Genomic DNA, 15026 nt, shown 5'->3' on the forward strand with positions numbered 1-15026 from the left:
CCCTGTCATATATCCTCCTCCCACTCCCCATTCCTTTTGTTTGTCTTAATTGGCACACATGTATTCATTAATCCCTTCCTCCATCTTCTTATTTCTCTGCTAAATAAAAACAGCTGTTTGTTGATGGAAGCAGTAAATGTAGTGTGGAGCACATCTGCTGACATCTGAGATTTAATTTGGTGTCTCTGTGCTGAACTGGATGTGCAGTATAACACCCCCAAACCCCATCCCCATCTCAATACCCACCCCCAGAGAATACAGGGGAAAAAAACTGAGAAATGGGAACAAAAAAAATAGTAATGAAGAGATGTTATGTCTTTAAAAACACAAATACATGTGAAATCAAAATCTTACCAAGTATTTTCAGTCTAGTTTCTAGTATCTCAGTGCACTTGAAATAAGACAAATCAAACTTACAAGTAACTTTGAAGCCAAATAAGAGCTTGTTTTAAGTCAATAGTTCCTTAATATTAATTTTAAAAATGTGCTATTTTCACTCAGATTATTTCACTTGTAAAATGGGAAAAATGTTTTGTTATAAGTGAAAAAATATGCCAATGCATCTAGTACTTTTTAAATTAATATTAACAAATTTGTAATTTAAAACAAGCTCCTTTAGTTTTGCTGAAAAGTTTCCTGTTAATTTTGTTTTTTTTCCAGTGTACTAAGATAGAACTAGACCAAAAATACTTAGTATTTTTACTAGGATTTAGTAAGCGTTAGTGTTTTTATAGTGGAATCAAAAAATGTTAACAAAAATAAGTAAAAAAGTTGAGTATGTTTAGCGTTTATATTAAATTTCTTATAAATACAAATGAGATGTTTGTAGAAAAGCTCACTGTTTTTTGAAAGCAATTAAAAAAGTGTCACAGTTAAAACATGTTCATAAAAGACTAGTTCTAGACCAGGGGGACTTAATATGTTGATCGACTGGTCGATTGCGGGAAGGTTTGGAGTTGATCTCAGCAGTAGGTGACAAACAGAACGCAGCCAGGAGGCTGAGACCAGCACATCCTCTTCTGATACACCTACTAAAATATTCACTAAGATCCAAAATATTTATAACTTTATTAAAAAATAAAAAAATCAGCAAAATGTGTTCAAAATTACCCAAAAAAATAATAATTATAGTAATTATTGTTTCAACAAGGTGCAATTCTGTGGATTCCATTACCAAAATAAAATTAAAAAAGGCAATTCAAAGATTGACTCTCTGACTAGCACAGCAGAAGTTTAAAATTAGTTCATCAACCACCGCTGTGTTCAGGGGAGCGCCTATAAATATCAAGCTTGAAAACCTAATGTCGTAACAGACTGAATGTTATGTTTTTAATGTAATCTCTGGGTGGCTTGCCCAATTTGCAGGGTGCAGGTGGTTGCCACAGCAATGGGTGTGCTTAAGAGAGAAACAGAGAGAGAGAGAGAGAGAGAGAGAGAGAATGATGGGGGAGAGAGGAAGAGAGAGAGAAAGGAAAAAGGTATGGGTGGTTTTGAGTTGATTATTTTACCTTATTTTTACCTTTGCTGTGGTGGATTACAGCTGCTGTAATTTCTGAACGTTCAATAAACAATAACCATGGAATAATTACCGCATTTATTTGCGAGAATACGTCATTCACAACAAGCATTAAATAGGACAAATATATCTCATTAAATATTTAACAAACAAATGGCTCCTACCATGACAATTATATGAAATAAAATTGTCTAATATTTAAAAAAAAAAAGAATTTGCTGTTCTCTGGCATCTTGCTTTGAGCAACAGAGTCTGAGAGGCTTTTCCTCTATCAAACATGCTATTTATTTCTATCTCTTATTTAGTGGAAATATTGATGTTGATGAGACTTTCTCCAAAATGACAAGCTTTTTCAACCTGTATAGCTTCCCTGTTGAAAATGAAGAGCTGACATTTACAAATGACATTGAAATAAAATCCAGTCCAACATCTGGTGTGAGGTGACACCTCTGGAATCTGCTGTTGGAGGAAAAATATCCCAACTTCAGAAGATGTGCTTTAATTTCTCAGTGTTCTTTGGTTCCTCCTATCAGTCTGAAATTTCTCGTATTGAGGTCATCAAACCAAATGTCAGATCTACCATAACTGACTGATACCTGCTGGGCCAAGATTTGCAACCAGCTTCTCACTGAGAAACCTCCCAGTTTCAGAATCTCACTGAGGAAGAAACTGGATTAGGTTTTCTATCACTTTAATATGTCTGCTATAACTGATGTATATTTGCCTATGAAATTAGTCAATATAGTTTCAATTTACAATTTTTATATCTGTGTGTCGAGGTAGACCTCAGTCAGCTTGTGAGGGAAAAAGTAGATCTTGGTCTCCAAAAGTTTGGGCACCCCTGTTCTAGACCGTAGTAATTTCTTCTAAGGACAAAAAAAGAATCCTGAACATATTTAGTTTTAGTTTTATCTCAAATGTAAAACATTTAAATGAGAAAAGAAATCAGAACATTTTCATTCAGGAAACCAAAAAATTAACTTTTTACTAACATTCTACTTCTTATTTTCCACCATAAGGTTCTCTTCTCAATCCCTATCCCACAGGGCAAAGGGGCATGTGGCATTTAAGTGTTGGCTCTGTTTTGTCATATTTAAGATGGGGGAAGGGAAACCTCATTGTCATATTTCAGTCCTTATGACAGTTCATTCAGCCAGCCAAATGAGCAGATATAATTTTACTACAGGGCATAAATGTAAAGTTCTGCTCACAAATGCACGCGAATGGACAGAAACCCGCAGGAGTCTTGTCCATGTGCCATTTGGACCTTTTTTTTTTGCAGTCAGTGAAGAGACTATTGACATCCACAGACCACTCACGCGCTTTTGATGCAGCTAGTTGATGGTAAGCACTCTGGGGAGTCTCACTGACAATAAGCTGTCTGTTTAAGCAGCACCTGTGTGATTGTGTAGATTGGGGCGTCGAACGAGGGCTCTGACACAGGGGGACATTTGTGTACAAAATGTGGTTGGGGTGGCAGATAGCATCTCAAGTTTGCTACTTCTCGTCTCTCTCTGGGCCCCCGATAGAATGGGTGTCAGAGCTAAGCATTAATGCTCTCGAGGGGACAAGCTGGAATTTTAATTTTTTTTTTTTTCCTTATTATTATTCAAATAAATAGACTCCCATTCTCTGGGGCAGCTCTGCCTGCTCTGAGCTGCTGTGATGATGAAAGTGTCTTGTGTTTGGCTGGGTGAGTGGAGGAGGACTTCCACAGGTCAAGGTCAGTGGTCCCATTGAGGCTTAAAGGAAACTGCATCAGAGGAACCTACAGATAGGATGTAGAGTGAAATCATCTCCAGAGATGCCCTGAAATAGATCCCTTTTGAGGAATATAGATGAGTCATTCTTGTACATGCTGCTGCAGCTTCTCCTTTGGTGTTAGAAATTTATGTATAAATGTCATTTGAGGAGAATTTGTAGGAAGATGGAATTTGTAGGAAGAGATCTCACAATGTCATAACACCACAATATTTCTTGTTAAAATGTCTTGTCTCGTTGAACACTAGCTTGGAGCTCTACACTATTATATGAGGGTATGTGCTTTTGACAGTTGTGTTTCCATTAACCATAAATTTACTTAACGGAAGCACAAAAATTTCAAAAGAAACTTGTTTTTGATGAAAAAAAGTTTTTAGGATGAGATGGTTTTTCGGCTGTGTATTGTTAATAGTTGCGCTTGTTAACAAAGATTTGATATGTTTCTTTTTTTGAAGTGAGAAAAGACTTAGGTCTTGAGCTTCTCTGTTGTGTTGACAAAATCAGCTAATAATGACTCCTGGACTGATGACATTTAGTTACATCAGAATTGAAGAAGCCATTACCACTCTCCAAGGCTTGCTAACTGTTAGCTAATAGATGCTAAAGTTGGCATCTGCTTTGGGCTATTTTGCAGTTTTTCAGTGATTCCTGAGAAGGAAGGCTACAAAGGATGCTATTATGTTTGGAGAATCTTCAACAGACTTGCATGTAGACTTACTTTATTGTCATTACAAAATGCACAATAGTGAAATTGGCAACAAAATTTTGTTGCTTGGCTACTGGAGTATATAGAAAAAATATAGAAAAACTATGTGTGACTGCATATATACAAATGCTCTTTGTGCATGTGGAAAAAAATATTTAAAAAATAGATGAATAAAAGCAAGCAAGCTCAGGTTTTTCTTTTGAATTTTGCTACAGTGAACGTCAACCGGAAATTGCCAGTGCTGTAAACAAAAATCCTCCACTGTTGAGAGAGAATTACAAATCTGAACGAGACACTGTTAATAATAATTCAATATTTGGAAGTATGACCAACACAGACTTGCTCACTTCCTCCTCTGCCATTGCTAAAACTAACGGCCGACATCAATTCTAAAACAGCGCAGAAAATTGATGTCATCTTCTCCTTATGTTTGCTGATTGGTGGAATCCACTTCAATGGATTCAATGGAATACTGAAAGGAGATGAGAATTTCATATAAAGGAAATGGCCACCCTAGCAGAGCATAAATTACAAAAACATTTTATTTTAGTCCAGGGAGCCATTTATAAAACAAAACAACAACAAAAAAAACATCGGGAAAAATTTCTATTGCAAAAGTTGTCTTAATAACTGTGACTCTGGGTTCAGTCTGGTGAGATTTGAACCAGATTGTTTACGCAGCCCAAGTATGATGTAACACAGATTTTGAGATTAATTAAAGTTTTGGTAAAACAGAAAAGTGTGATAACAACCCTACCATTGGGAGCATAAAAAAACTATTATACGTAATGGTCAAAGCTGATTTCCTAGTTTTTCCAAAAATTTGGCTAAAATCTTTAAACTCCTAATATAAGGAAGCAGCTCCTCTCAGCAACTGGATATATTTGTCCTCTGCTGGCAAAATGTAACTAATACAGCGTGATCATGAATTATAACTGGATCAGATTTGGATAGGGGTGGGCAGAAGATGAAAACTAAATGTGCCACATTAGCAATGCATGTTTCTGTGTGTGTATTTGTTTTTGTCCCAGTGTGAGTGGGCGGGTGTCACCAAGCATTTTTGTCAGAAATCTGACCTTTTTCGCCATACATAATTAAGGAGGGACTTTTTGTTTATTTTCTTTAGCAGCTTGTGAGTCAAAGCCAGTATAATTAGATCACCAATTACCATTTAATTAATTTCAGTGTGAAGTCTCATTTTGTCTGGGAACTGGAGTGAGCCCAAATGGTAAGGCAAACAAAGGCAAGGCTATTACCAGCCTGTCTGGCCTATTGTTGGAGCCCTCTGTGTTTATGGCCAGGGAATATGGATGAAACATGAAACAAAGCCCGCTAATCCACAGGAAGAGAAGTCAACATGACAGCCTCCTTCTATTGATAGCATTGTGTCAGAAACACACAAACCCAAGAGTAATTTATTTTCTTCACATTTTTTTTCTCCACCAGAATAATATGTATCTGCTGCCATTTCCCTGCATATCTGCAGAGCTGCCAAAATCCCAAATTATTTGAGCAGACTTGCCAAAGAAAAAAAAAGGCAAAGTTCGATCTGCGAAATGTAAATAGACATCCTGAGTGTTTGGACATAAAAAGGTGGGGGCAGGAGGGAATTCACAGAATACAGTTGTCGCTAATTTTGGAGACAGGAGGAAATAAAATCCGATAAATACTTTTAAGAACAAAGATGTTGTAATTTGTTTAAATCCTGGGAGGCCAGTGTTAATGTTGTGTCATTGGAAAAGATTCTGGTTCTGGTTAGGGAATAGCAATGTAATGTGTAAAGCAGGGGCAGATCTAATGGGGTTATCAGGGGCTGGTGACTATGAATTCAATATATAGTTATGGCAAATTGGACATTAAGTGCATGAATCTCTTTTTTTCCGACAACATTGACTGCAATGCAATGTACCTACTGCTAAGTAGCGGCAAGAAGCTTCAATGACAGAGGGCGAGGCAGCAGCATTTATATATATGGATGGATATATATTACTGGATTAGACATTCCATGACTTATGGAGAGCCTCACCTGTCATCATGGAAAAATAATATATAATGATAATATAATTTATATTGCTATTTTCACCCTGTGGTTTGTACTATAAAGTACCTATTTTTCATTTAGCTTAACCAATTCTGCTTACTTTTTCTTCATAATCATTGAATTGTCGCATTTTCCCATTCAAATGCTCGGAAGCGCAGCTGGTGAGGCAATAGTGAGCTGATCCTCACCTTGGATTGTGCAACCTCTCGCTAACTGCGCTGGCTGCCATTCCATGAGAGCATGCTCTTCCGGTCTGTACGTCGCCAATAAAATGGCTAAAAAATATTTAATGTATGAACTGATTTACCATAATTTAGCTTATGTACATAATGTACAGTGTTTCTTTGTCACTAACTGTGTGTGCAAATTGTTTCATGTGCGGAGAAGCAATCTAAACGGCAGAGAACAGATTCGAGGTGAGGCAGGCAGTACTCTTGCCTCATGGCAGTGGGCGCTCAAGATCTCCAGATATTGTGCAGAGTAAGAGACAGTAGCAATGAACTAGCCATACAGTAAAGTCAAGTGCAGTGATATATTTATTGTTTTCTTCTCTTACCACAGCAATCACTTATTAATAATCGCAAAATAAACATTACACCTAAAACCAAACTACTGCAATAGACTGAATGTTCTGCTCTTTGTGGGAGAAATATCTGAGTATTTTTTTGTGACGTTGTTATCAGTTGCTATGGCAACGAGTCTACACTAGCTGTGCTGATACGGAGAGCAAGACAAAAGTGGTTTTGAGTTGTGGTTTAATGGTTTTTCCCTTTCCTGTGGAGCACAGCACGAAAATAATAATATCTACGTCCAAGTTTAATTGAGTTAACAGGATTATTCTACGGTGACAGCGCGGTTATGGATGACATGTAAAACAATAGTCTTTTTGACCTCCAGCGTCGTTCGCATGCATGGAATTTCCTCACGTAAATAATAACATGCAGGGGGTCTATATTTGTAAATATGATTATGATTAAGTCAGTGCCTCACCAGCTATGAACCTCACCGCACGTCACTGAGATATATAAATATATATATATATATATAAATATATATATATATATATATATATAAATATATATATATATATATATATAAATATATATATATATATATATATATATATATATATATATATATATATATATATATATATATATATATATATATATATATATATATATATATATATGCACATTTCAATTATATATATGATACTTTGGATCAACACAATTTGATCCCATTGCTCGTCGACCTGCCCAACAGCAGTGAAGAATTTCCCACCAGTTTCAAATTGTTCATCTGGGGTTCTCCACAGAATAAAGAAAAAACAGTGGACATATAGACGAGATATGAAACCTTCCAAAAATTAACCGTTACTTGATAGTGACTCTAAAGTTGGTATCTGCTTTGGAGCAGATGCTACATTGATTCATTGCTTCTTAAGTTTATTAAAATAAGCCAGAAATAGATTGAATTATTGTTTACTGGTTGTAGAATTTTTTTAAAATTGTCAAGGCAGAGTAAACAAAATAATTAGAACTCTTCATTTTCTCCAAAATATTGCTAATCCTTGTTTTATTTCATTCTTGTCAAAGCTATATCATCGCTTCTTGTGACACATCTTTATCCACTAGTGTCATATATCAGAAATTGTTACCTTTTCACCCTGATTATGTGTAAAAATCCAACATCTGATTCCTTCCAATCAACATTTCAAATTCTTGAAACTATCGCTCTTTTCATTTCACTTTCATTATTTTCTCCTTTTTGCTCTCTCTGTCTTAAATCATGTTTAATTTGGAAACTGGCCTCCTTAAGCAAATTAGCAATTAGAACAATTTTGCAAGAATATGTATATGTGTCATTAGTTTTCCTGCCAATTAATAGCTAGAGCATGGGGTCAGGCAAGAATTTTCCACTTGACTGCTCCAGTACAGAGGCTTAGCTCTCAGAGCTGCTGCTGTGGCTATCAGAAGGAGAAGGGGAAAAAAGAAAAGCATGTTGTACCTTTGGAGCACTTGCCATAATTAGTTTACCTTGTAGCCATTATTTCTTAAATCCCTCTTTTGCCTTGGTTGACCTGACCCATCCCTGCTCGGCGCTGTAACCAAAGACTCTCTTCAAAGTACTGCCTCTGAAGACACTATAGATTCTTCTTAACAATGGCCATCATGGACCTAATGATGGAGGACACTAAGGCCCAGTAGTTAATCATCACATCACCTCTGTAAGCACCTCCTAATTAGAGTCCTCACAATACAATTTCAGCTTGTAATTAGCCCAGACTGGCTTCTTCCTCTGGTGTTCTTATTAAGCAGTAGGCGAGAATCAGGATGAGTTGTCCAGACTAGGCAATATGGACTTAAAGGGGCAGTATTATGTAAAATTGACTTTTATTGAGTTTTGTGATGCTATGTTATTTCCTCATCAAGACCTCCAGGGTTACCGTAATTCTGTCATGCATGTTTGCAAAATCCTTTAATCTCCAAGGCAACCATAGAGTTGTGCAAAATGCCTGTGTGGATTTAGCATCACCTTCTAGGACAAAGTTCCTCTTCAGGGCTGCAGTTTCCAAGCCTCAGAGCTTTAGCTTTACAGAGCATCCCTCCCCTGCACTCCTCCACTCAGCTCCTTTAGACTAACCAGCAGCAATTAGCAAAAATCTGCAGAGCTCATTATGCAAGCTGCAACTCAGTGCAATGCTGGTCCAAACGTTGTTGAGTTAATAGAGGAGCCATGCTGTGCTGACTTCCTGAAGGTGGAGAATCAGAAAGAGAAAGAGGCAGAGGCCCAATTTCAAGATGTTAAATTGCAAAGTCAAACTTTTATTAATTTTTTTTTTTTTTAAATCCAAGTTTTATTTATTTAAATGCAATTACATACTTATCAAGTAAAACTGAAAGAAATGGGCGAGGAAGTCTGCAAGAATCTTAGTGTCTTTTCAATCACTCGTCTTTCCAAGTGATCCACACCCTAGCAGAGTCCATCTTCATTTAAATCATTTCTCCATTACCTCCTCATAGAAAAGTGAACCGTTCCCTCAGTTTTCGCAAAGTCAAATTTAAGACATATTTGCTATATATAGCAAATTTCTAGCAACTCAAGGAAACATAGTTACTGTGCTATAAAATGGCATTATGTGGTTGGAAAACACGACTGCCTCTTTAAAGCTTTATTCGAATATTTTTTGATACTGCGGTGATGATGGTAAAAGTGACAATAAGAACAATTTTTATCAGTCTCACAAATAAAGTGATTATTGTTATTAGACTATACACAGTAATTGCATTAAATCATGGGGGTTTTTTACATTTATTGATAGAATACTCTTATTAAACAAACAGTGGGTAGTGAAACAAGTGATCCAGACATTTCAGACAGTTTTGGGGGATTTCAAATATTTGGAAATGAGGTGAAGGTGGTGGCGAGAGAAAGAAATTTGTCACATTTATCACATTAAATTTATCACACTAAATGCCTGCACCTAAATCAAATTCAATTCAACAATGTTGCTGAAAGGTGAATAATGGTATTTTAATCTCAAAGGTCTCTGCTCTGTCTGGTTTTCCTTTCCTCAGCTCAACCTCGTGTCCAACGTCACATTGTCCAAGTCAGCACCCGAGGCCTCTCCGCCCCTGAGCCTCCCGCAGACCCCCACCACGCCCACAGCGCCCCTCACACCCCTCTCCCAGACCCACTCCGTCATCACAGCCAACAGCCTCCACAGTGTGGGGCCTATGCGACGACGCTACTCAGAAAAGTACAACATGCCCATCTCCCCAGGTATGGTGGATTTTTTGCAAAACAAAGTATCATTTGCTTTTTCTTTTTTACATTTGTCAAGTTACAACTTCAAACTTGAATGTTTTTGTTGGGTTTTATGTGAGAAACCAAGAAAAGTTAGCATCAGATTTTGAGGTATAAGGAAAAGGTTGAAAATGTATATAGGGTTAGTTTTAGGGTAGAGTATATAGGGTATCTATCTATATCAATAATCATATTTCTGGTCATATATAAATTTATGCTTTCTTGGAACAGCAGAAAAACTAGCAAAAATAACATCTCTGATCATACTGTCAGTGTTTATTATTAACATCAAAATTTAATTAATTAATAATAAGCTATGACATTTTATTGCCTATTTCACGTATGTTTCTTTGTGCAGTGACAATAAAATAAGCCTAAGTCTAATTTAAATTTATTATGACATCAATCTGTCAAAATCCTTATAAGAATTTTTTTATAAGTGGTAAATACTCACCCTAATGTCAGTCCAAAACTAAAAATTTGACATGCAGCTGTGATTGCAGCAATAGATAATTGTACCAAGCATTAAATTCACTTTGCATGTAAAGATTTTAAAAGCCATCTATTGGTTTCCTTCCACCTCATAACAAGGCACTTTTTCATGTGACTGAAAACATGACATTAATGCCAAATAAAATCCACTTAAATTTGGAATTGCAATGCACCAAAATGTCAAAAGTTCAGAGGCAATACAATCACTCTGTTCTCTTGTGTATTTCACAATGTTTTGATCTTGTTTTCTATGTACAGATATCAGTCAGAACAAGGAGTTTTACATGAATGCAGATGTTAGGCCACCATTCACCTATGCCTCACTAATAAGACAGGTAAGTAGCCCACTTGTTTCTTTCTTAAAAAACTGAAATTGTTTACACCCCACATTATCTCAGTTGAATCCACCCTTTTTTCTCATATTTGAGCACAGCTTAGCCATAACAGAGATATCTGATGACTTACTTTGATTAGGACATTTTTACCAGGGCAATTGCCACCAAGTGCATTTTATGCAACCTGCTTTAAGATGCCAGTCAATTATCCCTCAACCAAGTAATCCGGGATCTCAGGAATTAATCTGAGCCGTCCATAATTGCCGTCCTGAAATCTGCCTAAGAAATGGTTTTTGCTCGTCCGTTCATTTGTACCCACAAAAGGAAAAAGGCAGATTTGTATTCAAAGCCTTTTTAAATTAAAAGTTCCTCACACTCCCGATCTGTGTTGTCTGTTTTTCCTCTAAAGGGCAACTCGTACCTACATTGCTCAACTTTTTTCTACGTTCTTAATGTTTTTATAGGGTTGTGGTTTTTTTTTTTTGCCGAAGCTGGCATAAAGCATAAAACGTTTGACTCTTTTGCTTGCTCCTCATTCAGGCAATCCTTGAATCTCCGGAAAAGCAGCTAACTCTAAACGAAATCTACAACTGGTTCACGCGAATGTTTGCATATTTTAGGCGCAACGCAGCAACATGGAAGGTAAAGCATTTATGTCTTTAATCTTTTTTGAATGTAAACCAATGAAGGCTAAAGAAAAAGAGTTTACTCAGATCCTAACAGTGCACCACCTATTCCGTCCAGGGGAACCACCCTTTGTACAAATACAAAAACAAATAGAAAAACAACCAGCATGTATGGTAAAAAAGGGGAAGAAAAAGAGACAGTCATCTGGTAATGTATTCCTGGATGTGCTGTTGGTGGGTGGCATTGGCCAAACATGCCGCTTCACTGCCAACAAGCCTTGGCCGAGCCCCTTGCACTCTTTTTTAGAAGGTGGTGCTCCTTGTTGGCCCCAAACACTCACCATACCGAGTAGAAAAGCACTGATGAAACACTGAAATACCCCCCCACAACTACCTGAGCCAAGACTGATCAGTCACAAGCAACTTGAACCACACCTCAAACATAAATACATTCTGACACTCACAGACCACCCCGCTCCACCCGTGTCCTCCGTCAGCTCACACAGTTGCTGACAGCTCTTCCATAGGGGCGTGCTGGCGTTATAAACACAGGATTCTTCCCCCACTCTCCTGCTTCTGGAATAACAAAAGGATGATTTATGAACATGTCCTTTCATTATTTATTTTGCTGAACCTTTAGGATGTGATTGCTCTTCCTGGCACTACGATAAGGAAACCAAAATGACCCCAACATGTTCTGGTCAGTAAGAATATTTTGCGTAACATGTTTGGGTTTTTAAATCTAATTGCCGCCAGAATAGGCAGAATTATAGTGGCAGGATTATGCCTATTCCTGCCTGTTCCCTGTTGTGCTGTGAAATAAGCAACAGATTTTGGAGACTTTGACCTGCCAGTTTCTCTATAAGATGACAAGATATAAAAACATCATCCAAAACATATTTAATAACCAACCAGCTGGCCATGAACTGTTTTATTAAAAAAATGAGGGTGACATCACACTGTGCGAGAAAAAGAGAGCTGTTCCCAACAAAAAAAAATTCTATTATTTCAAAACAAATTTAAACTCACTAAGCATCTTATGATAGTGATGTGCACAGTATGTGCGACTAGCATTATTAAGCAAGCAGTCTCCTTGTGTATTCCAGACAATTTAAATAAGCGACGTCCCTGAAACCTGATTCAAATCACAAAATTGCATCCTTAGGGCTCTCCTGTTCTTCACCCAAAATAAAATGGTTACCGCGCAGCTACGTGGTTGTGGGACATTCATTATTCGTCCACACCTTTCATACAACAGCACAGACCAGCAGGGTCAGACCAGTTTTTAGCCATTTCACAGGCTTTGTAGGCATTTTGTGAAGAATTTTACAAATGTATGTAATTCCTCACAATGTCTGAAAAGCATTCGTCCAGATACAAAAACCAGATGATGGAATTGGATTAGCTGAAGCAAAAATATTAACATTGTTGTCAGAGCTGTTTTTAAAATACAGTAACAAGCTTCAGGGTTTTCCCCAGAAAACTTGCTAAACCCAGTGGTCGGGGCGTCGAGGAGTTCCACCAGCGGTCCACCATGTTTTTGTATTAAAAGATGTTAAGTAAGCAGGAAATGTAAAAATATTACTGGGTAATTATATGTTACTGGAAGACATAACCAGTGAAATGCTGTCTAAACCCACAACCAGTTTTAAAAATAACAAATAAAAAAATAAAATTAAAATGAATATAAATTATTTACACTTTTATTTAATCCAAATTAAGTCAGCGGCTCCATAAGGCCCCCCATGGCTTCAGGGCCCTATATGCTAATATTTTAACACAAACCGGGCTTTCCTCCAGTGTATAATAAGCCTGGCAGCCCGTCATGCTTTACTAGCCCCCTGCCAGGCTAAGCGTTGCTTGTTTTTAGGGAAATTATTTATTTATTTTGTTTTTAATTCCCGATATTTATTTATTTATTTATTTATTTAGCCAGATTGCAAGCATCTCTGTTGCTCTGAGCATTTCACTGACTGAACAGATTTGTTCTTAAAAGTTATGTTTATAGAAGATAGGTTTATAATTGATGCATTTAAAGCTGGACCAATCCCACTGTTGGCACGTGCGCTGCAGCAGCTGAATGTCTGAAGTTTAACTCGAGTTAACGTACCAGGAGATTTTTTTATCTCCATGTAGCCGAACGCATTGGCTGAGTTAATGCGACACAGCATTTGATATGGTTTGATTCTTTGAGTAACCGAAAAACCGAAAAAATAATAATAAAATAATATAAAACCAGCGTGATGTGTGACTATGAGGAGAGCGCGAAAGCTTCTCTCCGGGCTGAACCTGCATGATAAGGTTAACTCACTGGCCAACCATACACATACATAAACTTTATCATCATAAACAGAGCCAGGCGCTGGGGAGCATGTTGGGATGTAAGCGCCCAACATAATCCTTAGTGCACAAAGATAAATCAATCTCACCGCTCGCTCAACGTTCACCACAGAAAGTGCGACTACAAGTTATTCCTGCGGTTCACAACCAGAGCTAACGCGGCAGGGTTTAAACTCCTACCATCAACAAAGAGGGTTGATGTAAACATCTGTACAGGTCAGCCTGTGTCCAGTTTGAGTGAAAGGAGGCACATGCGATCCACACTGAGTTAAATTTCAGACATTCAGCTGCTGCAGTGCACGTGCCAACGGTGTGATTGGTCCAGCTTTAAATGCATCAATTATAAACCTATCTTCTATAAACATAACTTTTGGGAACAAATCTGTTCTGCTAGTGAAACGCTCAGAGCAACAGAGATGCTTGCAATCTGGCAAAAAAATAAGTAAAAGTTACGCAATTTTTTTATTTTTTTATTATTATTTTCCTAAAAACAAAAAAAAGCAACGCTCAGCCTTGTGGGGGGCTAGTAAAGCATGGCGGGCAACCAGGCTTATAATACACTGGAAGAAACCCTGAATTTTTTATCAATGACACAACACAACGCATAGAGCTCTGCGCAAATTAGTTCAATCTGGGCCTGTGATGCCTTCTTATAAACATGATGCTGCAATTTTCATCAATTACAGATGATCTCTATACATAAGATGAAGTAGGGAGAGCCTTTAGTCTCTTGCCAAGTTCTGCTAGAGGCATCTAATGTTCTATCAATTTTTATAAGTAAGTTGTGGAAAGCCTGGCCGTGCTTATATATGTGCGTTTAAGGATCAAGGAAAGATCGGCCAAGCTGATCTTTCCTTGGCCGATCAGCTGGTTTGCTGACTTGAGCAAACCTGATTTGAAATTAGCTGGTTTGAGTGACCAGCTAATTGCTCACTGTTAATAAGAACTTTAAGGACCACCCTCTACAAGTTATGTTTTATATTTTTATTTTTCTGATATATGTTTGATCAGTTTTCTGTCAAAATGTTTTAATACACTGTTGTATCCTTGTTGTTCTTTTTTTGTTTCCTTTACATCAACCGCAGAATGCAGTCCGGCACAATCTTAGTCTTCACAAGTGTTTTGTGCGAGTAGAAAACGTTAAAGGGGCAGTGTGGACAGTCGACGAAATAGAGTTCCAAAAGAGACGGCCTCAAAAGATCAGTGGGTATGTTTGGCCTCTTTGAACCCTGACTAGTGTCTTGTCTCGTCAGATGACTGACAGAATTGGGGGGGAGCTGCTTGTCACTGCTGCTCAATTTTATTGTTTGTGTGCCATAATGTGCAAAGTCCCTGCTTACTTTGGCGTGCCCACCCTCTCACCTCATCCTTGCCACTTATGCTTTCGGAAGCCCTTTTG

General features: G+C 37.5%; 1 protein-coding gene across 11 annotated transcripts in view; it reads left to right on the top strand.

Moving 5' to 3' along the window:
• The window catches only part of foxp1b (forkhead box P1b), a 263651-nt gene that overhangs the window by 237779 nt on the left and 10846 nt on the right, over positions 1-15026 (top strand). For 10 of the 11 annotated variants that reach the window (XM_044122251.1, XM_044122248.1, XM_044122247.1 and 7 more), the window contains 4 exons: positions 9606-9810; positions 10585-10661; positions 11202-11303; positions 14713-14834. In XM_044122251.1, coding sequence (XP_043978186.1) covers positions 9606-9810; positions 10585-10661; positions 11202-11303; positions 14713-14834 — 506 coding nt within the window. The remainder of the gene's footprint in view (positions 1-9605; positions 9811-10584; positions 10662-11201; positions 11304-14712; positions 14835-15026) is intronic. The other variant, XM_044122252.1, reaches the window with a different exon arrangement.

This window comes from Gambusia affinis, linkage group LG07 (genome assembly GCF_019740435.1).
Source record: "Gambusia affinis linkage group LG07, SWU_Gaff_1.0, whole genome shotgun sequence".
Classification (NCBI taxonomy): domain Eukaryota; kingdom Metazoa; phylum Chordata; class Actinopteri; order Cyprinodontiformes; family Poeciliidae; genus Gambusia; species Gambusia affinis.